Source organism: Indicator indicator, chromosome 21, assembly GCF_027791375.1.
Source record: "Indicator indicator isolate 239-I01 chromosome 21, UM_Iind_1.1, whole genome shotgun sequence".
Taxonomy (NCBI): domain Eukaryota; kingdom Metazoa; phylum Chordata; class Aves; order Piciformes; family Indicatoridae; genus Indicator; species Indicator indicator.
In genome coordinates this window covers 3952672-3967000 of record NC_072030.1, presented here as the reverse complement: position 1 = coordinate 3967000, position 14329 = coordinate 3952672, and the positions used below count along the sequence as shown (strand labels likewise).

At 42.1% G+C, this 14329-nt stretch overlaps 1 protein-coding gene across 2 annotated transcripts in view; it reads right to left on the bottom strand.

The window, feature by feature from the left end:
* Positions 1-14329, bottom strand: part of NELL1 (neural EGFL like 1) — a 310625-nt gene that overhangs the window by 109703 nt on the left and 186593 nt on the right. For both annotated transcript variants that reach the window (XM_054390328.1, XM_054390329.1), the window contains exon 14: positions 5762-5884. In XM_054390328.1, the coding sequence (XP_054246303.1) occupies positions 5762-5884 (123 nt within the window). The remainder of the gene's footprint in view (positions 1-5761; positions 5885-14329) is intronic.

Here is a 14329-nt window from a genome sequence, read left to right as displayed (position 1 = left end):
CAGACACAGATACATGCCAAAACCATAAAACCAAGTGGCAGTTAGTCACCTTACAGTGATCTGATGTGCTTTAATATCAAGATATCAGCAGGTCTGGCTGTCCCACATTGCTGGCATTTAAAGTTAATCTACCTTAGCATTGCTGATGTCAGTGTAAAAGAGACACACAAAAAGCAGACAGCCCAGCAAAGAAATAACCAAAGAGAATGATTTTTTTTTTCACCCCTTCCTTAGCTCCTAGTAAGGATACCCTCAAGTACTCTTTTCTAGCAGGTGAAATTTCATAGCAGATGACAATTTCTCTGTCTTTAGTAATTTACTACACCATCACTCTTCTACCATCACATTGCAAACTGCACAATTTCTTTCATGGGCACATTCGTCAGATTATTAAATATATTTCAGACTAGGAACTACTCTTAAGAATTCCCACATGGAGACAAAGAAGAAAATTGCAGTGATAACTTGCTGTCCACCAGGACTCCAAGGTCTTTCTCCACGGAGCTGCTTTCCAGCAGGATGATCCCTAGTCTGTACTGGTGCCTGGTGTTACTCCTCCCCAGGTGCAGGGCTCTGCACTTGTCCTTACAGCACGAGTAACAGCAGCAGGTTCAACTCAATCCATCACAATGAGGTTTCCCTTTGCCCAGCTCTCCAGCCTGTCCAGATCTGGCTGGATGGCAGCACAGCCTGGTGGTGTATCCAGAGGAAGTAAGCCCTATATATGGTCTCACTATATATAGGTACCTATGTATTTATGAACATTTTCTTGTGTTCATCTCTACTTCTCTTTCCATTTTCATGTCACCTAAACTATGTCAGTATCTATTTTAATGCAGAAGTGCATTTGGCCTCATTCTGCACCCTTTTCCATCACCTCCCTTCATGACAGTTTCCACACCTAGTTTGACACAATTCTGTCCTTAATTGCATAGTCCAGCCTATCAGATTGAGACTCAAGCAATTCCTTCTGCGTGACATTTATTTTTCTCCCGGAGAAGTGCGACAGCCTGATTATACACAAGATTTTACAAAATATTTGCTTTTCCTCTTCAACATCTGTCTGGTGTTTTTATTTCAAAATCCCCAGTCATCATAATATTCACATCCAGGTTTTTCTGTCCCTTTTATTTCCTCATACTTTCCACCAAAATGCAAACATGACAAATTCCTGCCAGAGTACTTTCATTGTGTTTACCAGAAGTTCACAGTTCAGCATGTAATTTCATTTCATTGAACATGCCTTCTCTTCCCTAAAATACAAGTTACAGCATTCTGTTGGGTTTTTTTTCTTTTTTTTTAATAAAGCCTATCACAGTCAAGTCAAAGAAGAATGTTGCTCTGATTTTATGATTTACAACATTGTTAAAACAGATTGGAGAATCAGGCACAAAGCCAGTCACAGAATCACACAGAATCACAGCATTACTGAGGCTGGAATAGACCTCTGAGACCATCAAGTCCAGCCTATGACCTAACCCCACCACATCTACCAGAACATTTCACTGAGTGCCACATCCAATCTTTCCTTAAACACCTCCAGGGATGGCAATTCCACCACCTCCCTGGGCAGTGCATTCTAGCATCTAATTCCCCTTTCCATGAGGAAGTGCTTCCTAACATCCAACCTAAACCTCCTCTGGTGCAGCTTCAGGCCATGCCCTCTTGTCTTGCCACAAGTTGCCTGGGAGAGGAGCCTGACCCCCACCATACTACAACTTCCCTTCAGGTAGTGTATCATAGAATCATAGAATCAAGAAGGTTGGAAGAGACCTCAAAGATCATCGAGTCCAACCTGTCACCCTAAACCTCATGACTATCTAAACCATGGCACCAAGTGCCACGTCCAATCCCCTCTTGAACACCTCCAGGGATGGTGACTCCACCACCTCCCTGGGCAGCCCATTCCAATGGCCAACCACTCTCTCTGTGAAGAACTTTCTCCTCACCTCCAGCCTAAACCTCCCCTGGTGCAGCTTGAGACTGTGTCCTCTTGTTCGGTTGCCTGGGAGAAGAGACCAACCCCCTCCTGGCTACAACCTCCCTTCAGGTAGTTGTAGACAGCAATGAGGTCTCCCCTGAGCCTCCTCTTCTCCAGGCTAAACACCCCCAGCTCCCTCAGCCTCTCCTCATAGGGCTTGTGCTCAAGGCCTCTCACCAGCCTCGTTGCCCTTCTCTGGACATGCTCCAGCAATTCAACATCTTTCCTAAACTGAGGGGCCCAGAACTGGACACAGTGTAGAGTGTGACAAGATCCCCCCTGAGTCTCCTCTCTTCTCCAGGCTAAACAACCCAGTTCCCTCAGCCTTTCCTCATCAGGCTTTCCCTCCAGTCCCATCCCTGGTCTGGTTGCTCTCCTCTGGAACCACTCCAGTCCCTCAGTGTCTTCCTTGAAATGAGGGGCCCAGAACTGCACACAGTACTCAAGGTGAGGCCTCAAGTACTTTTCTCTTATGATGAAATGATCAATTTTCTATTTATAGTTCCACTGGACAATATTTATGAGATTTCTTATTGAACTACCTTACTGATATGCTATTTTAGTAGCAGTTGGAACAACTGGTTTGTGTGTGCATGTTATCTATAGCATGGAGACATTTATAAAGCTCTTAGAGATGACTCCAGGGGATAAGAAATATTTATCATATCCCCAGGTGTGTTTCTATTATGCTTATCATTTTGCCTTCTATCTATTTTTTTACCAATCTATATTGCCTGAATATAAAGCTCAAAAGTTCCTCCAAAACAGCCTAAGCAGTTCCTAGTTATCCTGACCCGCTCACACCTCTTGTGCTAGCCCTAGAACTTGTGCAAGGAAACCACTGGTAACTGATAACATATCACTGTTAAACGTGGTTAAAAAGAGGTGTTGCTGGTACTATCACAAGCAGAAGAACATCTTCTTCATGTTACAAGCCCAAACTTGTACAAACCTCAAGTGACCACAGAACCACAGGCTGAGGAATTCAGACCACTGCTTTACATTGGTTCATTATTCTCTAAAATGCACACAGTTCCAACATTAAGTGGTTTGCAGGAGTAACAATTACACTCAGTACCAGATTATTCTTATCCCTAGTGACTTTAATTATTAGACCACCAAACCCCTTTCCATAATCCCCAGGTTTCTTTTCAATTTACCCTTCCTAGTCATAATGTAAGAACACACTTTGTTTCCTCTATTTGCATGTACAGCTGTCTCAAAGAGACAACTCTAACTACATTCACGTGTTCAATTCAGGACATAGTGACAAAAAATATGCAACAGAAATCTGGGTTGTGGGTGAAATATCTGCAGAACTCTGAGGGTTAAAAATATTGCTGCATTTCTCCAATACAATTTCATTATTAGAACATTACTAGATTAATAAATATACAGCAGGAGCTTCACTTTGAGTTTTTGGCACATTAAAGCAAACATCCAGGTGTGCAAATGAAGAAAAACCAGTGTGAAAACACTTTTTTTTTTTAAACTAATCCAAACATCCTTGCCTTAAATAAACATGAGTAAGAATTTGTCTTGTTGTCTTAACCTCAAAGATAATATGACTGTCAGAAAGGCTGTTCACTCAAAACTTCCCTGAAACTATAGCTGCAATTTACCTTTACAGTAATCCAAGGCTGAAAACACACTACATGAGCTTCTCTCCCCAGTCTCTCCTGTTGATCTTCAATATGGGCAAACCAAGCCTTAACCTGTCCTTCATTTTCATAACGTTTCTGTATTCTTTCTTAAATCCTTGCAAACCATTTTACAGTTTTAAATAGAGGGTTTCTCTTGTGCAGGTGGAGAGTACCCCAAAGAAATTCCTATCAAAAAGCCATCAGATGGTACATGCTAATTAAGCAGCTGAAGAACTTGGTGAAGAACTTTAATTAAGCTTGGTGAAGAACTTCAGCTTGAAACAGGAAGGACATCAATCTTCATTCTCCTATAAGGAATTGCTGGGTCAGTTTACAACGTTCTGGAAAATTAATATCCAGTCTCTTGTGCTTCTGAACTGTACAGAATATTTTACCCAGTACATGATCAGGGGGCTGGAGCACCTCTCCTATGAGGACAAGGTGAGGGAGCTGGGGTTGTTCAGCCTGGAGAACACTCCAGGGAGACCTAATAGTGGCCTTCCAGTACCTCAAGGGGCCCTTTAAGAAGGCTGCAGAGGGACTGCTTCCTGCAGTGATAGGATGAGGGGCAATGGTTTAAAATTAAAGGAGAGTTAGACTAGATGTTATTAACAGGATCTGCAGCATGAGGGTGGTGGAACACTGGAACAGGTTGCCCAGGAAGGTAGCTGAGGCTCCATGCCTGGACATGTTCAAGGTCATGCTGAACAAGGCTCTGAGCAACCTGCTCTAGTGGAGGGTGTCCCTGTTGATTGCAGGGGGGTTGGATTATATGACCTTTGGAGGTCCCTTCCAACCCCAACCATGCTATGATTCTAAGATTCCTCAATTCCAGACCTTGTCATTAAAAAAAAAAAAAAGGCAAGTGTTCTATTGTTGCAACTGTTCAGAAAATCTGCAGTCCCAGACAAGACACCAAAATAGCTTTTTATGAGACAAATACACTCCATAAACACAAGTTAGAATTTAATTGCACTTCATGTCACCACCCTTCCTAAGGCAACTATATAACATACTTCCTTTTCTGTCTTGATGTAAGATATTTGCTCTTCTGTCTCCTGAAACAAAGCCCCTACCCTAACTAAATGATCCACCACTTCACAGAAGAAAGCACGGCTGGCTAGCAGGAATTCTTGTTTATGTAAGTGAGAGATCTTCAAAACACACCTTTAAAGCTAAAGACTTGGTTTTTTGTTGAAAATCCCCATTTTGGTGTGAATAACCAAATCATAACTATGTGATGCCAGCATCAAAGACAATTACCCTGATATAAAGACACCCAAATTACATTTTAAAAGCCAAAGTGACAGCACACACCATCCACAGTCTAGAAAACAATGAATACCACTCAAAAGCTGAATGATGCTAGCTCAAAGTACAGCACTCAGTTACAGCAAATTAGAAGTTCTTCTAGCACTCCCAAAACTTTCCTTCTTGCCAAGAAGTCATCCACAAACCAACTCCCACCACCTCCATTCATACTCCATTGGCCAGATGATCTTACAGTGAATCACTGGCAGCATCCAGCAACCACAAGTCACCACAATGTAGGTGACTAACAGGAGTACTGTGTCCAGTTCTGGAGCCCCTATTACAAAAGAAGGATCCAGAGGTGCTGAAACATGTCCAGAGAAGGGCCAGGAGTATGAGCAGAGGGCTGGAGCACCTCTCCTATGAGGATAGACTGAGAGAGTTGGGGCTGTTCAGTCTGGAGAAGAGAAGACTCTGAGGAGACCTTATTATGGCCTTCCAGGATCTGAAGGGGGCTACAAGAAAGCTGAGGACAGAAGTTTTAGGCTGTCAGGTAGCGATAGGACTAGGGGGAATGGAGCAAGACTAGAAGTAGGTAGATTCAGATTGGATGTGAGGAAGAAGTTTTACACCATGAGGGTGGTGAGAGACTGGCACAGGTTGCCCAGGGAGGTGGTGGAAGCCTCATCCCTGGAGATTTTTAAGGTCAGGCTGGATGTGGCTGTGAGCAACCTGCTCTAGTGTGAGGTGTCCCTGCCCATAGAAGGGGGGTTGGAACTGGCTGATCCTTGAGGTCCCTTCCAACATTAAAACTTCTATGATTGCATGATTCCAAATCTGAGCAGAGCTTGCCACTTGGAGGGTATTTCTAGAGCACCAGACTTACGTCGGCAGATGGTCCCATTCCCCACGTATCCAGGCTTGCAGGTGCAGCTGTGCCCCCTGACAGTGTTGGTACAGATTGCGTTCGCGTCGCAGTTATGCTCTCCGCTGCCACACTCATCGTGCTCTACAAGGGGACAAATAGAAAGCAAAAGGAGAAACATTACAAGAAAGAGAGCAAGCTTTCCAGTGGAGTGCTGTGACATTTGAAACCCAGCTGGGATAACAAGGTGGCCACAACTGCCCAATGCAGGGAGTTTGGTGTGAGAGGAGTCAGCTATGGGTCTGCTCCAGTTATAGAACCCAATGACAGGTGCATGGTATGACTATGACAAAAACCCTTCAAGGGGAGTAGCACAGAAAAATCTCTCCTGTGAAGGCTAACCTTTACATCACTGTCCATCACCACGAGGAATAAGCATAAATGCAAGGTAAGTGAACACAAGGGAAGACCTCCAAATACATAGCTCAGTTGTCACAGCCACTTGCTCTAATGCACACTGAGCCAACTCTAATAGCATGTAAGAACATTTTACAGTTGCAGAGCACTACTCATGCCATCCAACCCCAAAGAGGCTCCCTGATAAATGGGCTGTATTGTGCTTTCATCCAGCAAACTCTAACTGCTGCCACAGAGCTTAATTTGCTGCAGCTCCTGCACTTCACTCTCCTGCTACATTTTGTTCTAGTATAGCATCAGTTAGAGGTGGCAAGCTACCTGACACTGAAGTTTCTCCCTTCTTCCTGCAATTTCCTGAGCTTCCCACACACAGTAGGATGGCAGAAAGAAATCCTGAATATTTTTCACACTTCTGTACTGGTGGATTTACAGTTTTGTTCAAAGGAATCAAGAGAATGCAACAAAGTTTCTTAAAATCACACAAAGGACAACAGATAATCAAATATTAGAATCTGATAAGACTTCTCAATAGTCTTAATTTATGTAAATGCAATCATAAGGCTAATACCCATATGCTGAAGAATCCTTCTGGAATTCTGGAGGTGATTGTCCCCTTGCACTCACAGCACTGGTGAGGCCACACCTCAAGTACTGTGTTCAGTTTGGGCACCTCAATACAAGAGAGATGTGGAGGTGCTGGAGCCAGAGAAGAGGAGGGACAAGGAAGCTGTGAAGGGCCAGGAGAATAAATCTGATGAAGAGTGACTGAAGGAGCTGGGGATGGTTAGTTTGAAACTGAGGAGGCTGAGGGGAGACCTCATTGCTCTCTACAACAACCTGAAAGGAGTTTGTAGAGAGGTTGGTGCTGGTCTCTGCTCACAGGTAATTGGTGATACAAGAGGGAACAGCCTCAAGCTGCCACTGGGTATGTTTAGACTGGACAGTAGAAAGAATTTTTTCACAGCAAGAGTGGTCAAGCATTGGAATGTGCTGCCCAGGGAGGTGGTGGAGTTGCCAACCATGGATGTGTTGAAAGGTTGTTCAGATGTGGTGCTTGGGGATATGGTTTAAGGGTGAACCTTGTAGAGCAGGGTTAATGGTTGGACTTGGTGATCCTGAGGGTCTTTTCCAACCTGAATGTTGCTGTGATTCACCACACTGAAGACAACCTCCGCAACGCCTTCACTTTTCCACAGCACACAATGGCAGCCGAGTTTAAGGTAGCTCAAGACACAAGTAGATTTGAATGGTGGATTCCAAAGTACACTCCAAATCAAACACTCCTGGAACTCCATTGATAACTATTTGCAAAACATGTATCCATCATGTTTTCTGGTTTTCAACTACATTTGACAGCAAAATGATCTGGATTGCAACCACTTGCTTTTAAAGCACATCAAAGCGACGTATCACTTGTTCACTCTGCTCTGAGCAAGAAATTCTCTCTCATGCACACACACACACAGATGTGCCTGGTTTTAGCTGATAAATTCAGGCTTACATTTGTAGTTGTAGTTTATGTTGGTCCCTAGCTCTGCTTAGTTATTCACTTCAGCTCCTCACCAATTTTCAGATGCCGTACATATTCTGAATGCTTGACTTCTTCAAGGGCTGCCTGTTCTTTCCTTTGTCTTTTGAGACACTCTGACAAGCTGATTCTTGCCACTCTAGTCTAACAGTGCTGAAACTGCTGGGTCAGACACAGAAAGTATCAAGCTACCTTGCAAGGAAGTGGTTAGCAGGCAGCTGAAGTTGAATGAGGCTTTCTTTTAAAAGACACCTTCTCCATAAGACATCCCATGTCCATAGACATCTCTCCCTCCTCTTACTACTTTTGCCATTAGCTTTCATGTGTTCAAAGTGCAATGAGAGTGCCTTGGTGACAGGCTCATGTACACACAAGAACATTCCTAATCAAACAATTGTCAAAATTAGTTGATTACCTTCTCAGCACCTTCAAGTATAAACAAAAAATTTCCCAGTAGCATCATCAGTGTTTTGCCAAAGTACACAAGAGATTAGAACTCTGCTTTGTTGGTCTGTGGCAATGTAAACTGTTGTGTTTACTACTCCTGCAGATGTGCAGATGCTGGCAATATTGAAAGCGTTGGCACTGGCAAAGCTGCTTTCCCACAGTCACACTTAAACCGTTTTTTTTTTCCTAACTTGAAGAGTTGACAACAAATCTGACTATGGGAACCTGCCCTTCATGAGACATCCTGGTGCTGCTAGCACAAGGACGACTAAGGGAACCTCATCTGCATGAGGAATCCTAAGATTTCTTAACAGCAATATGTCTGCAATGGTGGGAACTTTAAATCAGGTTTTCCCTGGTGTAGAGATGCCTACAGATGACGTTGCTACAGGCCTAATAAGAATGAGAAAGCATTGATTTTCTGTCAAGGTACAAAAATCTTTTAGTCCAGATGGAAAAACCCTTAAGATTCTGTCAGTAACTGACTATCCTGGGTTTCCTTCTCCCTCATAAGAGATCATCCTTTGGATGACTTGATGTTCACATGGGGAAGTGAGCATGGAAAGTAGGCTCAGGTTTTGTTTCAACAATGAAGTGATTATGACTTTGCAAAGAACATCACTTTTTTACACACACACTTTCTTTCCAAAATCCCCCATTCAAGCACATCAGACAGAATTTGCTTTAGCTTTAACAGTATCACAGAATCATCCAGGTTAGAAAAGACTTCAGAGATCATCAAGCCCAACCTATTACCTAATACCTAACACCTCCTGACAACTAATATGCTAAATACTGGCTGACTAGACAGCAATCAAAGATTGGAAGAGATCCACTGGTCAGAAATTAGCTCTCCTTTCACAGAAGTGTATCTCTGCCACCTCTGTTGTGTGACTGTGAAATCACAACATGTATCAAGGGTACCTGTCCTCTATGCATGCATTAAACAATGCTTCAGTTTTAAAGAACTTTGCCTTTAAAAGCAAATCTCTGCTGAAAGCTCCTATTTGAAAAAGCAGTCCCTGGGAAGTCAACCCTGGTTAACTGCTTGCCTCAAGCAACTGAAACTGCATCAACCTGAACAGAAGTGCACTCACTCTGACAGCATCATAGGTCTGGGGATGCTGATGTTTGGTTGTGGGCAGCCTGACGTGACGACACACACACAGCACCTGAAGACAAGCATCGTAGCTGTCTTGGCTTTGTTCACAGGCAGCCTACTAAAGATACTTAGAACGCTCAGGAGCTGCCTGACAGAATTCGTCTCGATATTGCATGGCCTTATAGAGGTAACAATCACACAAAAGGCAAAGCTGATTCACTAGAAAATAGTTTTGAGTAGACAGTTAGTTGCCCATTGTGTTGTAAGAAGCCCAAACGCATTCTGCAGGCCACAGAAAGCCACTCTGCACCATAGCACAGGCTGGTCTGTAAGCACACACAGTATCTCCTTTTTCCTGAAATACCAGAGAAGGAACTAGTTACAGTATGATGGGGAAACAGGGATCATCAATAACATCAAAATAAGAAACTGCTGAGATAAGCACAATTCCCAAAGTGGCACACCACAGCCCCCTGTGCCTCACACAGCTCTAAAGCCCATAATGGATTTCAAACTTAGCATTTCCAAACAGTGTATCTGACATTGGATGCATTTTGCAACAAGAGTGCCAACATTTTCATCTTTATTTTCCTTAAATAAGGATGTTCTTCGAAAAAGGACCGACACTGGAATGCAATTACTGGAGACAACTCATTGAATAGTCTTTCACCACAGCTACTCTCACTTCTCATTACAAGAAAAGGCCTCAATTTAAACTTGCTTACAAGATGGAAACAATTTTCTTATTGTAAGGATTTTCTTCCATTAGTTCCTCAAAGCCTTCATCCTTTAATAATAAAACATTCACCTACAGAAAACACTGTGCAGAGATTCTGACTATTATTACTTATTTTTACAACATTGAAAGGAAATCTAAGTTGTCCTCTAAATTGTTGAGATGATAGCCTGCTTCTGGGATGTGCAACCACAACAGCAGCAGCATTTCTATACAACAAGAATAGAGAGACAAGTCCCTTATGGAATAACAAGGTCATCAGATTCTACCATTGTTTATTAACACAAAGGCCACTTGTACAGAATACACACCCTAGTGGAAAACTAATTAGCTATCTTCTCACAGTTAAGCAATGGCCTTTGAAAACTCAGAAATGAGAAAGCCAAATACTTTTAAAAAGAAGCAATACTTTGTTTCATGGCATTAGGATTCAGATGTCTATGTAATAACTAAGGCTTTAAAAATGGGAGATTAAAAAAAACGAATTTCGGAAGAACTGTAGACTTAGCGTTAACAGGATTTCAGCTCAAAAGAAACTCTGATAAAACAAAAGGGATAGCTTTTGAAAAGGCTGAATAAAAGGGAACATTTTTCTGAACACATAAGAATTTCCTCCAGAAATCCAGGACAATTAGAAACAGAACATATTCCTCAAACAAGGAATTACGTTGCAGATGGCAAACTGGGGAAAAGTAAGAGCTAACTGTGAATCCAGACAACTCTGAACCCCCACTGACCATAATTAAAGAAACAAAGTAAAGTTTGTCTATGGCCGTTCTTGAACTTCAGTCATCCAAGCTCACCCTGCCCATTCCCAAAAGGAAGCAGGAAGAAGGAGCAGGGAGCAGAAGAAAAAGGCAATCCCCATTGTTCCTTGACAAGGACATGCTGCAGCTTTATATTTATGAGTAGTTAACCACACAAATATGTGCAGAAGTATCAGGTTTGCTGGGTTTCCAATAAGAAACTAAAATGCTACTGTAATTTACAAGGCAACAAACAGCTTCTGCTGTCAAGCATAAAATTTAGAGTACATTCTAAAGGAGTAGATGCCTGCTATTCTTGGGTAATTAGGAAAAAAATAGTGGGATTTAATTTGAACATAAAATCTGGAATGTTCATGCAGCTGCAGAATAAAATTGCTTAAATGTTCAATTTTCAATTGTAAACTAAAATTCTTCCTTTTGCTGCCTGGCACCTGGTTAGATTTCAGTCACATTTACCTATCTACCATCAAGTTTATAAAATAAGCCATGCTTATTCTTTTTAATCTATTCTGTTCTAATTTATTCTAATAAATTCATCTGCCTAGAAGTAACCAGAAACCAATGTATCAAAAAAATAGATTCATGTTCCTAAATTGGTATTTAGAGAGAATCCTTGAGATTTGTCTCTGATTCCACTTCAACTTTAATAATTGGTTTGTTTCATTTAGGTTTTCACACCACAATGAAATCTTTTAGTATTTTACTTGAAGATCATAAACAAAATTAATGTAACAGAACAAGGGGACACAGTGTCAAGTTGTGCCAGGGGAGGTATAGGCTGGATATTAGGAGGAAGTTCTTCACAGAGAGGGTGATTGCCCATTGGAATGGGCTGCCCAGGGAGGTGGTGGAGTTGCCATCCCCTGGGGATGTTCAAGAAAAGACTGGATGGGGCACTTAGTGCCATGGTCTAGTTGATTGGATAGGGCTGGATGATGGGTTGGACTGGGTGATCTTGGAGGTATCTTCCAACCTGATTGATTCTATGATTCTAATCATATTCATGTACTTAATATGTACCACAACTAACATGACAAGTGGGAGGAAAATGGACTAAAACTACTGTCTCATCCTTAAGAGGCAAGCATGCAAAGGTGGGCAGTAATGACACCAGCACATTAGTTGTAGTGATTTCAGCTGTCATTGAGGGAAGTCTTTACAATGCACACCTTCTGCACCCTGATGCTCAGCCTTCTTTATTTCCCCTCAGCAAGAAGCAGAAAGCAGAGATGAATGCAAAAGTCTATATTCTGTTCCGCTACATAGAGACTTCATTATTTATTGCCAAATAATTGACCTTACTAATGATGCTGATTCCCATGAAGCCTATGAGTTCCACTCTCGTGACATATATACACGGACAGAAGTAAGAAGAACCATGGATGACAGAAGATTGACTACCAAAAAGGACATAAATTTTTCCAGAATTATTTGTAGCACAGAAAGTATTTCATAAACTAATGTTTTCATAAGGAGCTTCTGTGTTACCTTAACTGAATATACAGAAACCTAAAGTCTATTGAATTTAAACTATTTTGGAATAGTCAAGAAAGAAGCACTTGCTAATAAGTTCAGATCCTCTACCCTCTTTAGTATTCAGTTCAGCTTACACTTTCAGTCTTGGCCTTTACTCAGTACTGTTACAACCATTTTTCATATTATACTCCAGAAAATGTGAATAAACTCAACACATAAAGCAAAAGTCAGGTTCTGTTTGAAATTAATACGATATCAAATACACTTCAATTTTCCTTTTGTATCAGCACAAGACCTTTTGCTGGCAGCTATTCAGATCCTAAAGAGCATGTGCAAGCATGCATGCCATGTATCCATTTCTACAATCAGGAGTCCTGCTCTGCCATGTCCCCTCTTGCTGTGAAGGTCTCCCATGTCATCCCCTCAGCTTTTGAGAGGCTTTGCTGCGGATCTGTGGACTTCTTTCTGAAAACCAGATTATTCCTGTTTGGATGCAGTATTGTCTAGTGCTGACAAGTGATCTTAAGGAAAAAAAATCAGTATGTAAACACCAGACACTAGGGCAACTTGTATGATTGTGCTAGAGAATTAATAATCCATTACACTTTACATATCTTCCACAGTAACACCTTCCTTGTAGACACAGGAAACACGTGTGGTGTTGGAGAGCAAATAGCTACATCCTCATATGCAAGAAGCCAAACATCTTAGAAGTGTCTCTCCTTATTAGATTTATAAGCCAGAATGCTCAGCATGTCTAGAGGTTTGTGGTAACCTGATCTGCAGGCCAGTCTAGGATGCATCAAAAGCAGAAAGGCCAGCAGATGGAGAGAGTTGATTCTGACACTGGTGAGACCTCACCTGCAGTGCTGCATGCAGGTCTGGAGCCCTCAACACAGAAAGGACATGGACCTGCTGGAGCAGGTCCAGAGAGGACCATGAAGATGCCTGGGGATACTGGAGTAGCCTCTGCTATGAGGACAGGCTGACGGAGCTGAGGTTGTTCAGCCTGGAGAAGAGGGACACCTAATAGGAGCCTTCCAGTACCTAAAAGGGGGCTACAAGAAGGCTGCAGAGGGACTATTTCCAAAGGCCTGCAGTGATAGGATGAGAGGCAAAGGTTTGAAATTAAAGGAGAGTTAGACTGGATGTTATTAACAGGATCTGCTCCATGAGGGTGCTGGAACACTGCAACAGGTTGCCCAGGGAGGTGACTGAGGCTCCATCCCTGGAGATATTCAAGGTGAGGCTCAACAAGGCTCTGAGCAACCTGCTCTAGTGGAGGATGTCCATACTGACTGCACAGGGGTTGCACTAGATGACCTTTGGAGTTCCCTTCAAGCCCAAACCATTCTATGATTCATTTATTCATTCATTTAAGGGAGCCAGAAGCAATCCCAGATTTCACAGATGATAACTGTATGGCCTTGAGGTGCAGTGGTGGGAGCACAGCTCCGTATGCTGGAAGCTCATTCTGTCGCTGCACCCTCTCAGAGGGGCAGTACCTCACAGCATTCATATTGTCATGCCTGAATTATAATGCATACCAATTTATTTTTTGTTTTTAATTAGAACATGCTAAATAATATGGTAGTCTTGATTATTATTATGGAAAAACAAACTTTTCATGCAATCCCTGCCTTTTCCACAAACGAGTCAAGATTCAAGGCATTGGACTTTCATGGGGCAACTTGATTGTATGTATTGATTTGTGTATTTGTAAACTACTAGTTACTCCAAATTTCTCTAAGTAGTTATGGCTTTCCTTGACATGGTTACAAAGCAGAGAAATTTCACACAGAGAGCAAAATAAAGCCTTCAGCTCAATGTGATCTACCATGTTGTGAGCAACTACACAGCTCCAGCTAGGCTTGGAGCAGTGATGTTAATATTGATACAGGAAAGGGAAAAAGAAGAAAAAGAAAATAAAACAAAACACCACAACAAACAAACAAAACCACAACCCCACAAACAAACCCCAAACAAACAGAAAAACAACAACAGCAAAAACCTACAAACAACTAACCTACAAAACCCCAGATCTTTGAAGTTCTCTATTTCTCTACATCATAGGACATTCATTTAGGAAAATAAAGGAATCATACATAATGGCACA